Consider the following 23,321-nt stretch of genomic DNA (forward strand, 5'->3'; position numbering starts at 1 on the left):
CTTAGATCAGCACCGTTTATGTCTCCTGGCCAGGAAAGGACCCAGTGGTACAAGGACAGGGAAGAAATGCCACAGGCAGATGCTGTGAGAGCAAACGGCCTTGCAACCAGCAGGACTGTCTAAAAAGTATTGACCGTGATTTCAAAGACAAAGCACTCTCCTTTCCCCTTGGAGACGTGTAATGTACTTTGAAAAAATTAATTCTAAGGCGGACGTCGAGCCGACTCCTGTACACCAAGTCATGCCACTTACATTTTTTATTTCCACCGTGACAAAGCAGCTTTGTGTTCTGAGCGGGGCCGATGCCGGGTCTCGCCTTAACGTCCCATCGGCCATGAACTAAACTGATACAGACCCCCTTGCGGTGAATAGTGAAGAGAGGGAGCTGTAAACAGACATAAATTGAGACTCTGCACTTCCAAAAAGCATGAGGTGAACATGTAGTTAAACACAGATGATGTTCTACAATTTAGGAAGGGAGACATTTTAGGAAAAAAGAGAGGCGAACAGGGAGGGGGAAAGGATTTTCCTAATGTACCTGTTTGCCTGGGGGTAGAGAGTGAACGGTGAGCCTCAGCCCGTGAAGTTGGCTGGAGAGGTCAGTGACAGAGAAGGAGGGTGTAAGCGGCAGGTTCTAGGCTAAGACATGCCACACAGTCACATACCTCTGTGCAGATGAAGGGCTCCTAGCAGCTGGACAACAGCACAACATAAATATAAATAATGCCACTTGTGAATGGTACAACTTCTAGGAAAAAGGGAATAGTAGATGCCAGGTCATGCTGTTCCCAGCAAGAACCTACATTTAAGGAGAGGTATACTGCCTACAGGGAGTTGGAAACCTGCTCCCAATAGCGGCATTTGCAGGACAGAACAAGGGGCTCTGAGAAGCTACCTCTGGGCCGATGGAATCTGGGGTTGCCCTGGGGAGACTGGAGGAGGACACAGAGCCCAACAGCAGTGGGCCAGAAAGCCCCACGGTTTGGTTTGGTCTGACAGGTGTGGCCTCACACTCCTGAAAGCCTTCGCTCTGCTGCTCCCCGATCAGTCTCTTACTGATGCTGGGGCTTTCTCATCAGAGACTAAAGCAGGGCCCAGGAAGAGGCTGGGCAGCTGGTTCCTAAGAGCACTGGGAGGAAAGCAGGGAGGGCCCCCTGACTGAGCAACCACGTGGGCAGCAGAGGAGTAAGCTTCCCTGAGCTGGCCCCGCGGGCTGCTTCCAGAAGAGGAAGGGCTTCCTCCACTACGACCTCTGGCCGACCCTTTACTCGATACCTCATTGCTGTGCAACTGCACTAGCCGGAAGGTCCCCATGGGGTCCGCCTTGCCTAGGTCTCCTGAAGCAGCCATGCCGTCGGGCTGTCAAAGCAGCAAAAGCACGGGAAAGCAATTGAACAGGACGCAGGCCAGGCCAAACTAGCTTCCCGAAGCCCCAAGGCTAGAGCTGTCTCTCCTATGCACCACCTTCCCTGGGCAGGGGCTCTGAAGCAAGAGACCTGGGGCCAGAGGACCTCAGTATTGTGCCACCCAGTCCTCAGGTCCCAGCATCACAGTCCGGGTCTCAAGACCCACCTGGAGAGGACTGCCTCTAGCAGTGCCCAGAGCCTCCGCCGTGGAAGCTGTGGGTGGGCTACACATCTGACCCCCTTCTACTGGCCTGCACCTTCTCGCTGAAAACAACTCTCAGGACCACTCTGGAAAGACTGCTGGATGGGGCTTGCAAAGAGGAGCTGACAGTTCTTGAAGTTACATTTTGGTACTAGAAGTTACTGAGAAAGCCCGAGGGCAAGGAAAGCCTTCAGAGGGCAGGGCTGCTGCCACCTCCAGCTAGAACCCTGGTCATGTAAGCACCTGTGAGTGACCACCGAAGAGCAGAAAGGATGTAGGAAAGTGTCACTTTCCTAAGGGAGACAAATCACCACTGACTGCATCTTCCTAAGTGAATAAATTATTAGGTGGGCCAGGAGTCACTGCAATGAGAGAATCTGGCTTTGGAACAGAAGAGAAAGAAAAAGCTGGGGCTGTGAGGGCGAGTCACAGCCCCTAGGAACTTTGGTGAAATACAAAAACAAAACCCCTGATAAAGTGGTGCTGTTCTCCCCACTTTCAGGCAAGAGCCTGGTAGCAGGGGTAGAGGACAGCAGAACCCTGTTATATATGCAGGGGAGCGTGCGCGCGCACACACACACACACACACACACACACACACACACACACACACACACAGCTCAAGAGATGGAGAGTCAATGAACACCCTTCTGCAATACTTCTCACACCAAGAGGGAAGACGGGGCAGCCGAAAGCAAGGCAAGGGACCTTCCCCTGCCTTCTCGGCAGTTTGTTCCCAAACCCGAAGGTCGACCTTGAGGTGAGTCAGCCCTGAGGCTGTTTCTTTTCTGATACCCAGGGAGGCATGCATGGGGGGGTGGAGCGGGGGGGGGGGGGCGGGGGGGTTGGGGGGCGGGCGGGCAGAGACAAGGGCATGATTAGTGTTTAGAACACAGGAGACCGAAGCCCCAACCATTGGAAGTCCAGGTCCTGGAGGCAGCTTGGGGCGGGGCACTGTTTCTGCCCATCCTCCTCATCCTCTGGGGATTGTAAACAACTGAGCACCACTCGTAGTGTCGGACCAGCTGCTGCAAACTCTACGAACTGAATCTCACACGCTCTGGGCACACTGGCCTTGTCTTCTTGTCCATGGCAAGAGTCTGGGTGTCTTCCTGGACGTTGCCGTGACGCTTGTCTGTCAGGGGCTGAGGCTGGCAAACAGGCCTGAATGCACAACGCAGCCATTTTCTAAGCCTCCTATGGAGAGAAACACACCCCACGTGTCCGTCCTTCCCCTCGGCCTTGTGCACCGGCAAACATCTCCTGAGTCCTTCATGTCTTCTCAGTAGGAAATCTGGCTGGTCAACGGGAGGCAAGGTCCATGGTGCCCCACAAAGGTCCGCACTCTGATGATCCTGATGAAAATCTCTGGAGTCCCTGGCCAAGGGTGCGGAGGGTCTAAGCAGACATCTCCTGCGTTAAGCTTCTTCTCAGCGGGAGAAGCCGAGCAAGGGTTTACTGAAGAAGGAACAATTCACAACAGTCCCAGATCCAGAGACGGAGTCTAAAAACAAAGGCTGATTTTAAATAAAATATAAATATTTTCAACTTTGGCAGCACTTGATACCTTCCAGGAGTTCCAGCAACTAAGATCATAACAGTATCGTGACCCACACGAGGAAACCGGAGAAGAGGAGGTGTCGCCGAGGATGACAGCACGCCAGAGACAGGAAAGGCTAAAAACTCCAGCTTCGGGCAGCTGGTTTTAAACTACTAGGTAGGCTCCACTACGAGGTGGAGACTTGAACAGGTAGGAAAATATTGAGGTAAAATATTTGGGAGAGAGATAAGAGATGGGCCCGGCAAGGGCATAAAGAAGGGCATTTCCACTGACATCATCTAGGCCTGGCCCGGGCGAGGAGAACACATGAGGTGAGAGACATTAAAATTTTTAAATAAAGTGAGCTGTGCAACAGGAATAATTTGGATGAGGTGGGTCAGAAGGAGAAGGGTAGGCAGTAAGGGGGGAAGGCGTGATCAGGGAAAAGAGTTGAAAAGTTCCGGGTTAAAATAAGTACAAATGAACAGAGATGGCACTGCCCCTAGAGGTACCTCCCACATATCTGCTGCCGACTCTCTACCCTGCCCTCAACCCTATCTGGCTCAGGGAACCCAGGTGCCAGGTAAGGGTACATGGATGGCAACCTTGCCTCTCCCCAGAGCCTGGACCCTACCTGAGGCTCTGGGGCCAGGTGCTGGGGAACATACAGGGCGGAGTGGGCCGGTGCAGGGAACGCACCCAGCCCGCTATACAAAGGCACTGGTGGAGTTGACGAAGATGGGAGCGCTGCTGGGCTGGATCAGCTCGTAGAGGGTCACACACGTCCCCACCACAAAGCCCACGAAGCCCAGGAGGCTGATCAGGGCGTCCTTGACGATGGTGATGGGGCTCATGCCCTCTGAGTAGTAGGTGGCGATCTCCAGGAGGGGCGGGATGATGAGGGCCAGGGCACTGCTGCTCACGGAGCCCACCAGGGAGATGACCAGGTCCAGGCGGGGGACGAGGATGGCCAAGACGCCTGTGGGAGAGAGGACACGCCTGTTGATGACTGCCCAGAGCTGAGAGAGACCGCCTCACTGTTCAGCAAATTTAGCAAGTGTTCTTCTCATAGTATGGAGAGCTCCAAGGAAGCTGAGACATCATCCAGTCCAATCTCTCATTCCACAGATGAGAAAACTGATGCCCGGAGATGTGGCATGACCCGGGTCTCACAGCAAGGATGGCAGAACTGGGACTGGAAACCAGATTTCCCAACTTCACCTGCCACAGTCCTTGATTTCCACCTTTCTGAGGAAAAGGAACCAAATTACATTCCAGGGTAACCCGGTCCTACCAAAGGAGAGCGAGTGGAGAGCAGAAGAGGAGGTGAACCTTTTCTAAGCGACTGCTCATCTTCTTACCACTGAGGGTACCTCCAACACAAACCACTCTACTTGAATGACAAGAAACGAAACGGGGAGAAAACCCTCCTTCTTCTGGAACGATCCCATATCAGCCCCATTGCACAGAGCGTTTTCACACAGGGAAAGGAGAAGCAGGTCTGTGTGTAGGCCAACCTCAGAAGCAAGGCCCCCCATGATGACTGCGTCCCTGTGCCAGGACGCAGTGGCTCCCACACCTGAAACTCAGCCCAGGTGTACACAAGCAAGGTGCAACTGATGATAAAGGTGAATGGGGGGGACTTCCCTGGTGGTCCAGTGGGTAAGACTCCACTCCCAATGCAGGGGGCCCGGGTTTGATCCCTGGTCAGGGAACTAGTTCCCACATACCGCAACTAAGAGCCCACATGTTGCAACTTAGGAGTCTACATGCTGCAGCTAAGAGGTCTGCATGCTGCAACCAAAGATCACGCGTGCTGCAACTAAGACCCAGTGCAGCCAAAAATAAATAAATAAATATTTTTTAAAAAGAGGGGCCTCCCTGGTGGCACAGTGGTTGAGAGTCTGCCTGCTAATGCAGGGGACACGGGTTCGAGTCCTGGTCTGGGAGGATCCCACATGCCACCGAGCAACTGGGCCCGTGAGCCACAACTACTGAGCCTGCGCATCTGGAGCCTGTGCTCCGCAACGAGAGGCCGCGACAGTGAGAGGCCCGTGCACCGCAATGAAGAGTGGCCCCTGCTCGCCACAACTGGAGAAAGCCCTCACACAGAAACAAAGATCCAACACAGCCAAAAATAATAAATAAATAAATAAATTTAAGAAAAAAAAAAAAAGAAACTGAATTGCCATTCGGATTTATTGCCTGAAACAAAAAAGCTCCTGATGTGTTTGGCTTAAAAAAAAAAAAAAAAAAGATGAGTGGGGGCTACATGAGGAAACGCCATCGGCTTGCAGAGCACACCAGCGCCTGTACCACCAGCCAGCTTGGGGTTGAAGGCCAATGTTTCACAGGTTTATTGAGGATTATGGCCTCTGGAATTAGGCACTTGTGTGTGAACCCTGGCTCTGCCTTGAGTGACACATGGCTCCTTTCTATTTCCCAGCGTTCTTGTTGGCAAAACAGGGATACAAAAAGCTCTTACGTCACAGAGATGTTGCGATGATCAGAGGAGATTACACGGGTACTTAACTAGAGTCCTGGTGTACACCAGGCACATAATACAGTCAATATTACTCATCACTAGTATACATCTTGTTGCTTATGGAAAGTGCATTGTTAACTCGTTAGTCATCGAATGTATTCTGATGGATTGTCTTCCCCGCTGCGGGGCTCCAGCCGGAGGTCCTGCGCGTTGAGACAATGATCCAGGGCACGTCTGTTACCTCACTGATCCCTATGAGAGACTCACACTAGACACGGGGGTTTCAGTTCTCACTTCATTTCATAAAGCAGAAATGTAGTTAAATTGCTCTGAGGAAGGCATCACAGTGGTGAGAGACCAGAACGTCTTGTATTGGCCGGAGTCCCATATAGCCTTTCTACGCTCCAGATGGATTGCCTGAATCGATCGCTGCTTCTTTGGCTGAGCACCAGACGAAAGCAGTGGGCTGCATTTAGAGGCCAGGCTTTGTGAGAAACACCTACTTTTAAACTGGAATACCACTCCATGCGGCAAAGGAAGAGGCATGCTGGGAGCCGGGATGTAGCAGGGGAGGAGCAGGGTCACGTCACCTGTCTTACACTCACTCTGCAGCTGTGCTGTCCGATAACGCCGCAGTCACTAGCTATCTAAATCTAAATGAATTCAGTTCTCCAATCACACTGGCCACATTGCAAGGACTCAACTGCCACCTGTGCCTAGTGGCTACTGTCCGGGACAGCACACCTAGAACACTCCCATCACACAGACCGTCTAGTGTCTAGTAGACAGCACTGGGAAGCATCCACTGAGCTGAATTTCCCTCCGCTCCACGGGTACGGAACTCCACATTATTATGGTCCCTGTGGAAGGAAAGGTCCAAAGAATTCAAATGATAGAAAGTGACAGAGCTGGGACTAGAGTCCAGGACCTTAAGCCCCTGCTGCAGTCACATCATAGACCTGATGATCAAGAAAATACAGAATGGGACTTCACTGGTGGTGCAGTGGTTAAGAATCTGCTTGCCAATGCAGGGGACACGGGTTTGAGTCCTGATCCAGGAAGATCCCACATGCCGCAGAGCAACTAAGCCCATGTGCCATGACTACTGAGCCTGCGCTCTAGAGCCCGCGAGCCACAACTACTGAGCCCAAGCACCACAACTACTGAAGCCCACGCGCTCTAGGGCCCGCATGTTGCAACCACTGAGCCTGCGTGCTGCAACTACTGAAGCCCATGCACCTAGAGCCTGTGCTCCGCAACAAGAGAAGCCACCGCAGTGAGAAGCCCCGCGCACCGCAATGAAGTAGGCCCCGCTCACTGCAACTAGAGAAAGCCCATGCACAGCAACGAAAACCCAATGCAGCCAAAAAAGAAAATACAGAATGATACATGCAGCAGGAGGGAGAACAGGGGATCTGGCTGATCGGCGGAAAGATCCTGTCTGTGAAGAACTGGGGGAGTCTGATATCGGGTTAGCTTTCCCAGGGATGCACCACAATCATGTGGTAGGGAATCTGGTACAGGTCAGCCCTGACCTCTCTCTGCTTTGTAGAGGACACCAGACAAGGATTTTGAAGCCTGGATAACAAAAGGGGGTACAAGGAAAATGAGTCTCAGATCTGCCTCTGCTGCCCAGGGTTTTATAGCCCTGGGGCAATCCCTTCCTCTTTCTTTCTTCTATATTCAACCACCATGGCAATTATCCACGAATACCCTCACTGTTCTGAAGCCTTCAGAAAGTCTAAATAAAGGATAAGCTTTTAACTTGCTCTGCAAGTTAAAAATAGTCTGTTTCAGCCTTTAGTTACTTCTAAATAGAGTTGGTGATGTCCCTCAAACCTTCAGGGTTGAATATGGAGGAAAGGTGGAAGTGAAGTGTCTGTAGGCTGATGACAAAACGGCATTCTCATCATGGATAACCTGACGCTCAACAAATGTTGATCTGCTGTGTGACCTGGAATAAGACACTTGCCCTCTCTGGGGTCTGGGTCTCTCTCTGCCTAATGTTTAACCACACAGTGGTGGCTCCAGATGTTCCAGTTTGGGTGAGCAGTGGGGTGGAAACAGCTGAGGCAGCCATCAGACCTAAGCCTGGGTGTGGTTAAGGGTCTGGACTCAGAACCTAGGCTCCAATCCACCACTAACCAGCCAGTTTCTTAACCTGTTTAAGACTCATCTCCCGTACTGCTAAAAAGGGATGGTCAAATGAGATCATTCACGTAAAGAACCTAGAGTACTACACACATAACAAGTGCTTCATACATGTCAGCTAATAGCATCACCCGTCCCTGCTCAGTAGTAGGCTGTGTGTGACCTGGGGGGGAAATCAGTTCCTATTCTGAGCCTCAGTTCACGTACCCATGAAGTATGGTGATTGTATTAACACTGGATGATCACTCAAGTCACACTCGACTCTGAAATTTTAAGGAACTGTGCAATGTAGATTTAGTCACGTAGGAATGTGTTCTGGGATATGTCCCTCAACTCACTGTCAACTGGGAAGCAATGTGTGCTGCTCCAGAGTGGCACAGCGGAGAGACGGGATTCCGCTCTAAGAACACATGGTTGGGCCAAAAACGTAGCTTCTAGCCTGCCTGCTTTTGTACCGTTAAAGGGAGTGTGAGTTATTCCTCCTGGTCCCCAGGATGCTCCAGCCCACTCAAGAGAAGGGAGGATTTTAGCAGAGGCAATGAGCCCCTGGAGGAGATAAGTCAGAGGACCTGCCCAGCCCTCCCAGCTCTGACAGTCTGTCCTCTCCCTTCCCTTTCTCCCCTTCCCTCTCTCGTATTAGCCCGGAGGACAGATGGGTACTTCATGATACGAGTTAAGTGAAGTCACTCGTGCTCCACTCTGATAAGAATTAAGTGAAAACAGAAACAGAAGCTTGTGAGATCAGAATCTTTTCTCAGATTGGACGGAGATGTTCCATTTCATCATGACTTTAAAAAGCAATCTAAATACTTGTTCTTGTTTTTACTACAACAGATATACAAGATAAGTATGTTTAGCAAAAATATCCTTAATAGAAATATTTTTAAAAGGGCAAAAACTTTTCTTTTAAAGCCAGGGCCACAGGGTTGCAAATGGAGCACTGTCTTCCTGTCCTAGCTGGACTGGATATTTAGCTGAACCAAAATACAGGCTGACATTGGAGAAAGATAATGGGGGAAGAAGGTGGGAAGAGTGAGCCTCCCGCTAATACACTGGGGGAAGAGGAAGAGAAAGGGGCCCAAACTGAGGGCTCACTAGCCAAGGCATCTGTTTACCTACAAGGCAAAATGGGACAAACTAGTTTTCACTAATTCTATAGGTGGGAATCAGTACTTGGGAAAGATACAGGAGCGACTAAAACCTCTTCCAGCACTGAATGTCTTTACTCCATGAGTTAAAATAAAGCCCTCTAGAAAGAGAAACCCAAGAAGGCTGAGATCTCAGAAAGCAGCCAACTGGGGACACCCTATCCCTACTTCCCCACGAAAAGAGCACCGCATGCAAAGAGGAAGCCCACAAACTCCCAACTGGCAGTTGCCAGACCTCTGCATTAGCCCAGCTGTGGCATGAACAGAAAGGGGGCCCTGAGGATAACCAGACCACATGATTAGTGAAGAGGGCTCCAGTGGTATTACAAAACATCTTCCCTTTGGGTTAAGAAACACTGAGAATGTGACTTTAACTGCTGAAGCAGCAGGAGGCCAATGGCCATGTTCAGAGAAGGAGCTGATTGGGATTCTGGAGCCTGTGGTTGTAGACCAGCAGCAGAAAGAGCTGACTTACGCACAAGAGGAGAGCAAGCACTTGAGAGACAAACACGCACTGACAGAAATTCCTTGGACACTTACAGCTCCCGTGTCCAGAAGTGCTTACTGTTATTTATTATGATCAACCCTGGTGAGGCCCACCTATGGGACTCGTAAATTGCTAGAAATCTGCCTTTAAATTAATAGCAGCCTTGGACAGGATATACAATTTCATTTAGTGGGAGTATAAATTTTAAAAATAATACAAAAAGCACGGGAAACAACTTACACGTCCAACATTAAAGGAATAGTTTAGTAAATACAATTCATCAATAAAATGGAATACCATGCGGTCATAAAAATATTTATGAAGGACATGTCTATTCATGATGTAATTTTAAACAAAATGCAAAAGGCCAAGTTATATGTACACTAGAATTGCAACTTTTTGTAAAAAGCGCCCATGACAGACTTCCCTAGTGGAGCAGTGGTTAAGAATCTGCCTGCCAATGCAGGGGACACAGGTTCAAGCCCTGGTCCGGGAAGATCCCACATGCCACAGAGCAACTAAGCCCGTGCACCACAACTACTGAGCCTGTGCTCTAGAGCCTGCGAGCCACAACTACTGAGCCCACCTGCTGCAACTACTGAAGCCCGTGTGCCCAGAGCCGGTGCTCCACAACAAGAGAAGCCACTGCAATGAGAAGCACATGCACCGCAATGAAGAGTAGCCCCCGCTCACTGCAACTGGAGAAAGGTCACGCGCAGTAACGAAGACCCAATGCAGCCAAAAATAAATAAAATTTTAAAAAAGAAAAAAAAAGCGCCCATGCGGATTAACACAGAAGATAAAATGCAAGAAAAATTATTTTAAGTCACTGGGATATTGGGAATTTCATTTTTACTTACTCCAGATTTTTACTTACTCCAGATCTAGACAGTCTTCAGGTGTTTTTACATTAACTTTCTTTTTTCGAGCAATACTTTGGTAGAAATTTAAAATCAGGCTCAAAGGAGTTGTGCAGCATCACAGAATTTTAGACATGAGGCGATCGGATACCCTTCATATCTTACAGATGAAGAAGCTGAAGCCTTACAACCATCCCCGCAGTGGGGACAGGGGGTACAGTGTACAGGTATTAATGCTGCTGCCCTTTTTCTTTATAGCTGCAAGACTGAGACGTGTGAACGGCCAAAAGGCATTGAAAAACCACTTTGTTTAGACCTGGAAGCTTCATGCTCTAAAGGGTCTGGCTGCTTGGCATGTTTTACATTCTATTCTAAACAGGCTTCTTAATTGAGGTGGTTTTGTTGTTATTCTATCTTCAATAACAGGTTTGTGACATTCTCATACCTAACTGAAGTAAAATGTTTCAAGTGGCAAATGCCACAGAGAATCAGTTCGAACCACTGAAGGACAGGTTAGGGGCTCAAGGAATCCAAAGAAACTACTCTTCGTACAGCCCCGGCTACCCTCAGGTGGAGCCAGCCTCTTCCAGCCCCTTCTACACAAGTTCTGGACATAAGGTGGCCTGCTAAGCCTGCATGTCCAAACATACAGACTGGAAGTAACTACTGTCCCACATGAAATCATAAGAAAATGAGCACCAGTCTCTGACGTGTGTTATTTTCTTTTCCTCTCCTCTCCAACAGTGTGAAATTAAGCATCAAAAAGTAGACACAGGGCTTCCCTGGTGGCACAGTGGTTAAGAATCCGCCTGCCAACGCAAGGAACATGGGTTCAATCCCTGGTACGGGAAGATTCCATATGCCTCAGAGTAAGTAAGCCCGTGCACCACAACTACTGAGCCTGCACTCTAGAGCCCGTGAGCCACAACTACTGAGCCCGTGTGCCACAACTACTGAAGCCCGGGCACCCAGAGCCTAAGCTCTGCAACAAGAGAAGTCACTTCAATAAGAAGCCCGTGCACTGCAACAAAGAGTAGCCCCCACTCGCTGCAACTAGAGAAAGCCCGCGTGCAGTGATGAAGACCCAACACAGCCAAAATAAAATAAATAAATAAATTTATTTATTTTTTCAAAAAAAGTAGGCACAACCATCTTTGGTGGATGGGGAAGAGTGGTGAGACGGTTGAATTCCAAGTGGAAAAAAAAATGAGGCTGACCAAATGCTCCTGCTTTCCTTGGGGATGAGGGTGAGGAAGAGGAGAGAAAGTTGAGAAAATGACGAGAAAATACCCAAAATGGCAATAAAATGAGCTGCCATTAAAATTTATAGGTATAATTGAAAACAATCAGTTATATCAAAGATCTAAAATCATATACCAATTAACCTTCTGCAAAAGGATCTGAAGGTACAGAGGAACAAAAACAAATGAACTCAGATAAATGCAATTAAATTGGTGCTACAGTAAAATGCCTCTCCTGAATCCCACAATTACTTCACAGTCTCCAGGGAAAGCAAGAGAAGCCTAGGGCTGGGAGATGAAGGGGTTGCACCCTTTAAAAGGATGACAATGTAAGGCTAAGTCACAAGCGACCACAGAAGAAGGGAAAAACAACCCAATGCGCTTGAAGATCAAAAGCGGCTCACGTCATTTGAGAGTCACGCTGTAGAAGGGAGGTGAGACCCACAGACAGTGCCAGGAAAAGCAAAGCGAAAACCAAGAGGCATCTAAGGATAGTATGAGGTCTGTGAATCAGAGACTGCTGGTTCCTGCGGGGCGCAGCAGAGAGGAACCTGGCAGGAAGCGCGACATATGGTAGCGGAGGCTAAGCCAGGCTTGAGAAGAAAATGGGGCGGTGAGAGGAGTCAGGGCCAGCTCAGTGCCCCAGCTCTTCCGGCAGAGACAGCACATTGTACCCAGACAGACCTACCTTCTCTCGAGGAACCACTCTGAAACAAAGCCCGTTATTTGAGCTATCCCTATCCTTTCTTCCAATGCCCCTTGCATTCAAGAATCAGGGCCCTGAGAGTTGACATTATGAACACTTTTCACGTGCAAGCTGTCTCCTCAACACTCAGAGCTAATCCATCCACAGAGGAAACATACATATTTGATCAAAGCCTCCAGAGTTGCCAGCAGGAGACAGGAGTAAAATCTAGAAGAGTCTAAGCATCCTATCTTATCACACATTAAGGCAATTTACTGGAAAAGCAAGCTATATCACATTCCTTCCTTTCAGTCGCTTTGGGGCAGCAGTGGCCTGCAGCCAGTGGGTTGTTTCTCTAGGCTGGTCTAGGAGAGAGCCGGAAGGGCTGTCAAATAAAGGCTACAAGAAGTCAGATTCTTGGTTGCCATCAGCTCTCTGGGGCTGGGGAATCCAAGGTACCCACGGTCCTACCCAGGTCCACCCTATAAGAAATCTTCATCAGGAGAGCTGCCCAAGATTAAGGTCAAGGGACAGTCTTTAGTTCCTCAGCTCCAGTGAGTTTTTTCCACGCAGATCCAGGATGCTGAGCTTCCACCCACTGCCCTAGAAGTAATATCAGGAAGACAACTGCAGGTGGCTTGAGGAGGTCCATTCCAGGATGGGCACTAGTCTGATCCCCACGTTTGCTTGGGTAAGGATGGACAGCCTCTTCCCTGTCCTCCTCTTGCTAACAGTTAACCAATAAACTCATTTCTGACTTTCCATACTATGAGTGCATGCTAGACAACATTCACATCATTCATCCCTAAAACATTCCATTCTGGTCTAGTTAAAAAATCACATAGAACTATCTTTACTCCAGAGACAGAGGCTCGGACTGGATAATTTAAAGAAAGTCCCAGGGAAGTCTCAATATAATAAGGAAAGACGTTTCTTTCCCAAAAAAAAAAAAAACTTAAACACAGCCAAGAAGAGAAATCTATGATTCAAGCATTCAATTTGGAAAGGAACTGCAAATCGCCTAGAAATTTAAATTAGATATTACAGACCAATTTATTCAAGGATTCTCTATTCTATCAATTCACAGAATCTTCCAAAAAAAAAAAAAAGAATTTATTTTTATTTTTGAACTTATACCAGTTTTAACTAAGAACAAATAGGATGATATCTCGTCTCTCAACTCACGCTCCTGGGTGTGTGGTCAGGGAAGAGGAATAAAACACAAAGTGATAAGTCAAACACCTATGTTAATCAACAGAAATTTTCTAAGAAACACAATTTAGTTAAGACCAACATCCAAAAGTGTCTGGAATAGTATCAAGCAGTCTCAAAATGAAATCCAAGGAATAGACTGTCACATTGGAAACACAATTATTTGAAAAAACAAACAAACATACACCTGCTATCAAAGTAACCTATAGTACTCATTATGCATATGGGTTAAATGGCTCTCTTTTAAACTTTTGCCATATTTCATACGGAATAGTAATTGCACATGTTTAGCATGAATTATGACCATCGTCATTGCATTTTAGGCCATATCTATAAATAAAGCACCGTTTCCATTCCCGTGTCCTTTAGAGCACATCTATAATCAATTCACTCCCTTCACGGACGTGCCTCAACTCTGAAGCTGACACTGCACCTCAAGTTCTCTGCTCACACAGCACTGGCCATTTCACTATGATACAAGTTCTCTCTCATGAAAGCCCTGGCGACTCGATGCCCTCTGGAAGAAAACAGACAAGGCAATGATCTTGTCCTCTACTCACACGTCAGGCAGACCAGCATGGTGCGCACGGATAGGTCTATCACCAGCTCGCAATGCTCAGGTGCACGGGCCACGAAGAAGGGGATGATGATCTCGGCCGGGACGTAGAACTGGAGGGCATACGTGAAGAAGATGCCGATGGAATAGAGCAGCTTAACTGACTGGTACAGCCTGCAGAGAGAGGCGAGACACGTTCAGAGCCGGCTCTGTACGCTCATACACCAGCAATGAGAGTGCAAAACAGTCCCAAGGTGATTTGGCCATATCTATCCAAGTTACAAGCGCACGTGTCCTTTGGACAAAAAATTTCAGGTCTAGGGATTTATCTTGTAGATATACTTACACATGCGCACATACACTTACATAAAAAATAAGTTGCTGCAGCATTATTTAAGTCTGAAAGACTGAAAAGAGTTTAAATGTTAATCAGCGGGGAACTGGTTAAATAGATCATGGCACTCCCATATAAATGTTAAAATGTAGGAGACAGAACTCCGGGCGCTTATGTGGTACGAGCTCCACGATATATGATGAAGTGAAAAAAGCATGAAGCAGTACAGTGTCGACAGTAATGGTACCAACTGTCTAAAAAAGGAAAAAAAAGGAAAAATAGGGAAAAGCACTCCCCTTCACACACACATACATGTGACATTCTTACATACACCAAACATCTTCAGGAGGAAACGTAAGAAACTGGTAATATGGTTGTCCCTGAAATGGAAAATTGTAAAACTGGGGTCCTAGAGAGGCAAGTGGAAACTTAACATTTTCTGTATGCCCTTTGAACATCTGGAGTCTTTTGCATAGGCATATATCCTTTCAAAAATAAAAACAATTAAAAATACAAGGTGGAGGAGATTCAAGATGGCGGAAGCGTAAGACGCGGAGATCACCTCCCTCTCCACAAATACGTCAGAAATACATATACATCTGGAACAACTCCTACAGAACATCTACTGAACGCTGGCTGAATACCTCAGACTTCCCCCACGTACCTGGGTAGGGCAAAAGAAAAAACAGAGACAAAGAATAGGGACGGACCTGCACCTCTCGGAGGGAGCTGTGAAGGCGGAGAAGTTTCCACACACTAGGAAGCCCTTCGCGGGGGGGCGGAGACTGCGGGGGGGCGGGGCGGGGGCGGGGAAGCTTCGGAGAGACGGAGGAGAGCGCAGCCACAGGGGTGCGGAGGGCAAAGCTGAGAGATTCCTGCACAGAGGATCGGTGCGGACCAGCACTCACCAGCCCGAGAGGCTTGTCTGCTCACCCGCTGGGGCGGGCGGGGCTGGGAGCTGAGGCTCGGCTTCAGTCAGATCGCAGGGAGAGGACTGGCGGGGAGAATACAGCCTGAAGGGGTTAGTGCACCACAGCTAGCCGGGAGGGAGTCGAGGGAAAAGTCTGGACCTGCCTAACACGCAAGAGACTTTTTCTTCCCTCTTTGTTTCCTGGTGCGGGAGGAGAGCGGGTTAAGAGCGCCCCTTAAAGGAGCTCCAGAGAAGGGCGCGAGCCGCGGCTATCAGCGCGGACCCCAGAGACGGGCATGAGACGCTAAGGCTGCTGCTGCCACCACCAAGAAGCCTGTGTGCAAGCACAGGTCACTGTTCACACCTACCCTCCCGGGAGCCTGTGCAGCCCACCACTGCCAGGGTCCCGTGATCCAGGGACAACTTCCCCGGGAGAACACACGGCGCACTTCAGGCTTCTGCAACGTCACGCCGGCCTCTGCCGTCGCAGGATCGCCCCGCATCAGTACCCCTCCCTCCCCCAGGCCTGAGTGAGCCAGAGCCCCCAAAGCAGCGGCTCCTTTAACCCCGTCCTGTCTGAGCGAAGAACAGACATGCGCAGGCGACCTACACGCAGAGGCGGGGCCAAATCCAAAGCTGAACCCCAGGAGCTGTGAGAACAAAGAAGAGAAAGGGAAATCTTTCCCAGCAGCCTCAGGAGAAGCGGATTAAATCTCCACAATCAACCTGATGTACCCTGCATCTGTGGAATACCTGAATAGACAACAAATCATCCCAAACTGAGGAGGTGGACTTTGAGAGCGAGATTTATTACTTTTTCCCCTTTTCCTTATTCTGTGAGTGTGTATGTGTATGCTTCTGTGTGTGGTTTTGTCTGTATAGCTTTGCTTTTACCATTTGTCCTAGGATTCTATCCGTCCGATTTTTTGTTTTCCCTTACTTTTTAAATTTTTTTCTTAATAATTTTTTATTTTAATAACTTTATTTTATTTTATCTTCTATCTTTCTTTCTATTTTTTCTCCCTTTTATTCTGAGCCGTGTGGATGAAAGGCTCTTGGTGCTGCAGCCAGGAGTCAGTGCTGTCTCTGCCTCTAAGATGGGAGAGCCAACTTCAGGACACTGGTCCACAAGAGACCTCCCAGCTCCACGTAATATCAACGGCAAAAATCTCCCAGAGATCTCCATCTCAACGCCAAGACCCAGCTTCACTCAACGACCAGCAAGCTACAGTGCTGGACACCCTATGCCAAACAACTAGCAAGAGAGGAACACAACCCCATCCATTAGCAGAGAGGCTGCCTAAAATCATAATAAGCCCACAGACACCCCAAAACACACCACCAGACGTGGACCTGCCCATCAGAAAGATAAGATCTAGCCTCATCCTCCAGAACACAGGCACTAGTCCCCTCCACAAGGAAGCCCACACAACCCACTGAACCAACCTTAGCCACTGGGGACAGACACCAAAAACAATGGGAACTATGAACCTGCAGCCTGTGAAAAGGAGACCCCAAACACAGTAAGATAAGCAAAATGAGAAGACAGAAAAACACACAGCAGATAAAGGAGTAAGGTAAAAACACACCGGACCTAACAAATGAAGAGGAAATAGGCAGTCTACCTGAAAAAGAATTCAGAATAATGATAGTAAAGATGATGCAAAATCTTGGAAATAGAATAGAGAAAATAAAAGAAACGTTTAACAAGGAACTAGAAGAACTAAAGAGCAAACAAACAATGATGAACAACACAATAAATGAAATAAAAATTCTCTAGAAGATATTAATAGTGGAAATAACTACTGGAGAGCAGAATAAAGAAAAAAGAATGAAAAGAACTGAGGACACTCTCAGAGACATCTGGGACAACATTAAATGCACCAACATTCGAATTATAGGGGTCCCAGAAGAAGAAGAGAAAAAGAAAGGGACTGAGAAAATATTTGAAGAGATTATAGTTGAAAACTTCCCTAATATGGGAAAGGAAATAGTTAATCAAGTCCAGGAAGCACAGAGGGTCCCGTACAGGATAAACCCAAGGAGAAATACACCAAGACACATATTAATCAAACTATCAAAAATTAAATACAAAGAACAAATATTAAAAGCAGCAAGGGAAAAACAACAAATAACACACAAGGGAATCCCCATAAGGTTAACAGCTGATTTTTCAGCAGAAACTCTGCAAGCCAGAAGGGACTGGCAGGACATATTTAAAGTGATGAAGGAGAAAAACCTACAACCAAGATTACTCTACCCAGCAAGGATCCCATTCAGATTTGATGGAGAAATTAAAACCTTTACAGACAAGCCAAAGCTGAGAGAGTTCAGCACCACCAAACCAGCTTTACAACAAATGCTAAAGGAACTTCTCTAGGCAAGAAACACAAGAGAAGGAAAAGACCTACAATAACAAACCCAAAACTATTAAGAAAATGGGAAAAGGAACATACATATCGATAATTACCTTAAATGTAAATGGATTAAATGCTCCAACCAAAAGACACAGACTGGCTGAATGGATACAAAAACAAGACCCGTATATATGCTGTCTACAAGAGACCCACTTCAGGCCTAGGGACACACACAGACTGAAAGTGAGGGGATGGAAAAAGATATTCCATGCAAATGGAAATCAAAAGAGAGCTGGAGTAGCAATTCTCATATCAGACAAAATAGACTTTAAAGTAAAGACTATTACAAGAGACCAAGGACACTACATCATGATCAAGGGATTGATCCAAGAAGAAGATATAACAATTGTAAATATTTATGCACCCTACATAGGAGCACCTCAATACATAAGGCAAATACTGACAGCCACAAAAGGGAAAATCGACAGTAACACAATCATAGTAGGAGACTTTAACACCCCACTTTCACCAATGGACAGATCATCCAAAATGAAAATAAGGAAACACAAGCTTTAAATGATACATTAAAGAAGAAGGACTTAATTGATATTTATAGGACATTCCATCCAAAAACAACAGAATACACATTCTTCTCAAGAGAACACAGAACATTCTCCAGGACAGATCATATCCTGGGTCACAAATCAAGCCTCGGTAAATTTAAGAAAAATGAAACTGTATCAAGTATCTTTTCTGACCACAATGCATTGAGACTAGATATCAATTACAGGAAAAAACCTGTAAAAAAATACAAGCACATGGAGGCTAAACAATACACTACTTAATAACCAAGAGATCACTAAAGAAATCAGAGGAAATCAAAAAATACCTAGAAACAAATGACAATGAAAACACAGTGACCCAAAACCTATGGGATGCAGCAAAAGCAGTTCTAAGAGGGAAGTTTATAAAAATACAATCCTACCTTAAGAGACAGGAAACATCTCAAATAAACAACCTAACCTTACACCTAAAGCAATCAGAGAAAGAAGAACAAAAAAACCCCAAAGTTAGCAGAAGGAAAGAAATCATAAAGATCAGATCAGAAATAAATGAAAAAGAAATGAAGGAAATGATAGCAAAGATCAATAAAAGTAAAAGCTGGTTCTTTGAGAAGATAAACAAAATTGATAAACCATTAGCCAGACTCATCAAGAAAAAAAGGGAGAAGACTCAAACCAACAGAATTAGAAATGAAAAAGGAGAAGTAACAACTGACACTGCAGAAATACAAAGGATCATGAGAGATTACTACAAGCAACTCTATGCCAATAAAATGGACAACCTGGAAGAAATGGACAAACTCTTAGAAATGCACAACCTGCTGAGACTGAACCAGGAATAAATAGAAAATATGAACAGACCAATCACAAGCACTGAAATTGAAACTGTGATTAAAAATCTTCCAACAAACAAAAGCCCAGGACCAGATGGCTTCACAGGCGAATTCTATCAAACATTTAGAGAAGAGCTAACACCTATCCTTCTCAAACTCTTCCAAAATATAGCAGAGGGAGGAATACTCCCTAACTCATTCTACGAGGCCACCATCACCCTGATACCAAAACCAGACAAAGATGTCACAAAGAAGGAAAACTACAGGCCAATATCACTGATAAACATAGATGCAAAAATCCTCAACAAAATACTAGCAAACAGAATCCAACAGCACATTAAGAGGATCATACACCATGGTCAAGTGGGGTTTATCCCAGGAATACAAGGTTTCTTCAATATATGCAAATCAATCAATGTGATACACCATATTAACAAATTGAAGGATAAAAACCATATGATCATCTCAATCGATGCAGAGAAAGCTTTTGACAAATTCAACACCCATTTATGATAAAAACCCTGCAGAAAGTAAGGATAGAGGGAACTTTCCTCAACATAATAAAGGCCATATATGACAACCCACAGCCAACATTGTCCTCAATGGTGAAAAACAGAAACCATTTCCACTAAGATCAGGAACAAGACAAGGTTGCCCACTCTCCCCACTATTATTCAACATAGTTTTGGAAGTTTTAGTCACAGCAATCAGAGAAGAAAAAGAAATAAAAGGAATCCAAATCGGAAAATAAAAAGTAAAGATGTAGTATCATGCAGATGACATGATACTATACATAGAGAATCCTAAAGATGCTACCAGAAAACTACTAGAGCTAATCAATGAATTTGGTAAAGTAGCAGGATACAAAATTAATGCACAGAAATCTCTAGCATTCCTATACACTAATGATGAAAAATCTGAAAGTGAAATTAAGAAAACACTCCCATTTACCACTGCAAGAAAAAGAATAAAATATCTAGGAATAAACCTACCTAAGGAGATAAAAGACCTGTATGCAGAATATTATAAGACACTGATGAAAGAAATTAAAGATGATACAAATAGATGGAGAGATATACCATGTTCTTGGATTGGAAGAATCAACATTGTGAACATGACTCTACTACCCAAAGCAATCTACAGATTCAATGCAATCCCTATCAAACTACCACTGGCATTTTTCACAGAACTAGAACAAAAACTTTCACAATTTGTAGGGAAACGACTAGGGCTTCCCCGGTGGCACAGTGGTTGAGAGTCTGCCTGCCGATGCAAGGGACACGGGTTCGTGCCCTGGTCCGGGAAGATCCCACATGCCGCGGAGCGGCTGGGTCCGTGAGCCATGGCCACTGAGCCTGCGTGTCCGGAGCCTGTGCTCCGCAACGGGAGAGGCCACAACAGTGAGAGGCCCGCATACCGCAAAAAAAAAAAAAAAAAAAAAAGGGACAGGAGAGAAAGCCCAGAGATAAACCCACACACATATGGTCACCTTATCTTTGATAAAGGAGGCAAGAATATACAGTGGAGAAAAGACAGCCTCTTCAATAAGTGGTGCTGGTAAAACTGGACAGGTACATTTAAAAGTATGAAATTAGAACACTCCCTAACACAATACAGAAAAATAAACTCAAAATGGATTGAAGACCTAAATGTAAGGCCAGACACTATCAAACTCTTAGAGGAAAACATAGGCAGAACACTCTATGACATAACTCATAGTAAGATCCTTTTTGACCCACCTCCTAGAGAAATGGAAATAAAAACAAAAATAAACAAATGGGACCTAATGAAACTTAAAAGCTTTTGCACAGCAAAGGAAACCATAAACAAGACCAAAAGACAACCCTCAGAATGGGAGAAAATATTTGCAAATGAAGCAACTGACAAAGCCAAACTTTACAAGCAGCTCATGCAGCTCAATATCAAAAAAACAAACAACCCAATCCAAAAATGAGCTGAAGACCTAAATAGACATTTCTCCAAAGAAGATATATAGATTTGCCAACAACACATGAAAGAATGCTCAACATGATTAATCATTAGAGAAATGCAAATCAAAACTACAATGAGATATCATCTCACACCAGTCAGAATGGCCATCATCAAAAAATCTATAAACAATAAATGCTGGAGAGGGTGTGGAGAAAAGGGAACCCTCTTGCACTGTTGGTGGGAATGTAAATTGATACAACTAATATGGAGAACAGTATGGAGATCTCTTAAAAAACTAAAAATAGAACTATCATATGACCCAGTAATCCCACTACTGGTCATATACCCTGAGAAAACCATAATTCAAAAAGGGTCATGTACCAAAATGTTCATTGCAGCTCTATTTACAATAGCCAGGACATGGAAGCAACCTAAGTGTCCATCAACAGATGAATGGATAAAGAAGATGTGGCCCATATATACAATGGAATATTACTCAGCCATAAAAAGAAATAAAATTGAGTTATTTGTAGTCAGGTGGATGGACCTACAGTCTGTCCTACAGAGTGAAGTAAGTTAGAAAGAGAAAAACAAATACCATATGCCAACACATATATATGGAATCTAAGAAAAAAGGAAAAAAAAAGGTCAGGAAGAACCTAGGGGCAAGACGGGAGTAAAGACACACATCTACTAGAGAATGGACTTGAGGATATGGGGAGGGGGAAGGGTAAGCTGTGACAAAGTGAGAGAGTGGCATGGACATGTATACACTACCAAACGTAAAATAGATAGCTAGTGGGAAGCAGCCGCATAGCACAGGGAGATCAGCTCGATGCTTTGTGACCACTTAGAGGGGTGGGATAGGGAGGGAGGGAGACGCAAGAGGGAAGACATATGGGAACATATGTATATGTATAACTGATTCACTTTGTTATAAAGCAGAAACTAACACACCATTGTAAAGCAATTATACTCCAATAAAGATGTTATAAAAAAATGCAATATAACTCCAACAAGCCTATTTATATCCTTCCCATTTAGTTCAGTGCTCCCTAGAATCGGACAGTGACCACACAGGGCAAGAGGCAGGAGCAAAATCCATCTTTGCATTCCACTAGGGTTACTATCCTACTACTGCTTCATGTGTAGCTTCTCAGGGAGACTGCTGACTCACCATGGGACATGTCTATCTTATCCCAGGCCTAGGACTGTGCAGAGGAGTAAAAAGGTATCATCAGTAAGTATTCACAGATCTGACTTGATCCTTAAAGGGAAGGACACTGCCCCTAAGCAAAGCTCCACTTCACATAAGACCCTCATGCATTATGAAGTGAGAAACACAGACCTCCCTGCCTTGGAAATCTGTTTAAAAGTGGTGATTATATTGTGCATGACGCATACTGAATTCCTCTGTGGTCGAAATTAATACCTAGAAGATGTTCTAATGCTATGAGCAGAACATCCTGGAAGAAACTGAGATTGACAAAATGTCTTACTTGTTCCAAGAAGAGATGATAAAAATCCTTGGGGAAAAAACCAGCTAGTGGCTCTATAATTAAACTCAGTGCAGCACCGAAGCCTTCTGGAGTGCTGGCAAGTCTAGAATCAGGATAGTCACCTGCTGGGATGGCCAAATAAATCACACCCGAATGGAGGCAGAAAGATCAGGGTAGCTGGGTTTGAAACATCAGAGGAAAGAAGACAGATGCTCAGCTATGGCTTCAGATTATGTGGGCTGCTTCTGCGGCCCCTGATCCACTTATCTTCACTTATGCGAGCTACCACCCGACTCTTCTCTCTTGAAAGGGCAGGAACATTTGGAAATTTAAAAGCAGGCATCAGAGGGAAAGAGAAAGACTTTCAGAAAACAAAAGCCCATTTCAGGGCTACCACTTGGCTGGCCATACAACAAACCTAGTCCCCAAAGCCCTGCTGATTAGGGTGTCCTGTGCGAAACGCTGATACTCCTGAAAAGACGTTTTTCTCGATTTTCTCAATCTGTCCTTGTACAATGCCTCACTGATCAGAGTTCTAAAACCAGACTGGCCTGAAAGGTTATTCTGATCCCTAGGGCATTCGACAAGCTTCTCAGAATCTGCTCACGGCTGCTCTCTGCAATGAAACTGTAATCTTCCGAACAGAACTGCTGCTGAAGACACACCCTGTGACATCTACCTTTTTAGGAAGCATTTCAGTGTGTCTCAGTGCTTCTCTACAATACAGCAACCATGACTTAGGGAAAATGAGATACAGAAGGGTTCCCAAGCATCCCGGGCCCACGGTGAGAGGCTCCATCTGCACCTGCACGTGGAGCAGGTGACAGCCATGGGACAGGCACAGCAGAAGCTGGGAACCAGGCAGGTTTGCCCTCCTCTTTCTCCGTCTATTTAGAACGGTTCAAGGTCAATGGACTGGA

At 46.0% G+C, this 23,321-nt stretch overlaps 1 protein-coding gene across 1 annotated transcript in view; it reads right to left on the minus strand.

Annotated features, from left to right (window-relative positions):
* Positions 1–3,492: 3,492 nt before the first annotated feature.
* LOC132423127 (proton-coupled amino acid transporter 1) overlaps positions 3,493–23,321 on the minus strand; it is a 52,414-nt gene continuing 32,585 nt past the window's right edge. Inside the window, exons 10-11 of the mRNA XM_060008492.1 lie at positions 13,978–14,147; positions 3,493–4,127 (exon numbers count right to left, since the gene is read on the minus strand). Of these exons, the coding sequence (XP_059864475.1) occupies positions 3,856–4,127; positions 13,978–14,147 (442 nt within the window). The 3' untranslated portion in view covers positions 3,493–3,855. The remainder of the gene's footprint in view (positions 4,128–13,977; positions 14,148–23,321) is intronic.

Source organism: Delphinus delphis, chromosome 3 (assembly GCF_949987515.2).
Source record: "Delphinus delphis chromosome 3, mDelDel1.2, whole genome shotgun sequence".
Classification (NCBI taxonomy): domain Eukaryota; kingdom Metazoa; phylum Chordata; class Mammalia; order Artiodactyla; family Delphinidae; genus Delphinus; species Delphinus delphis.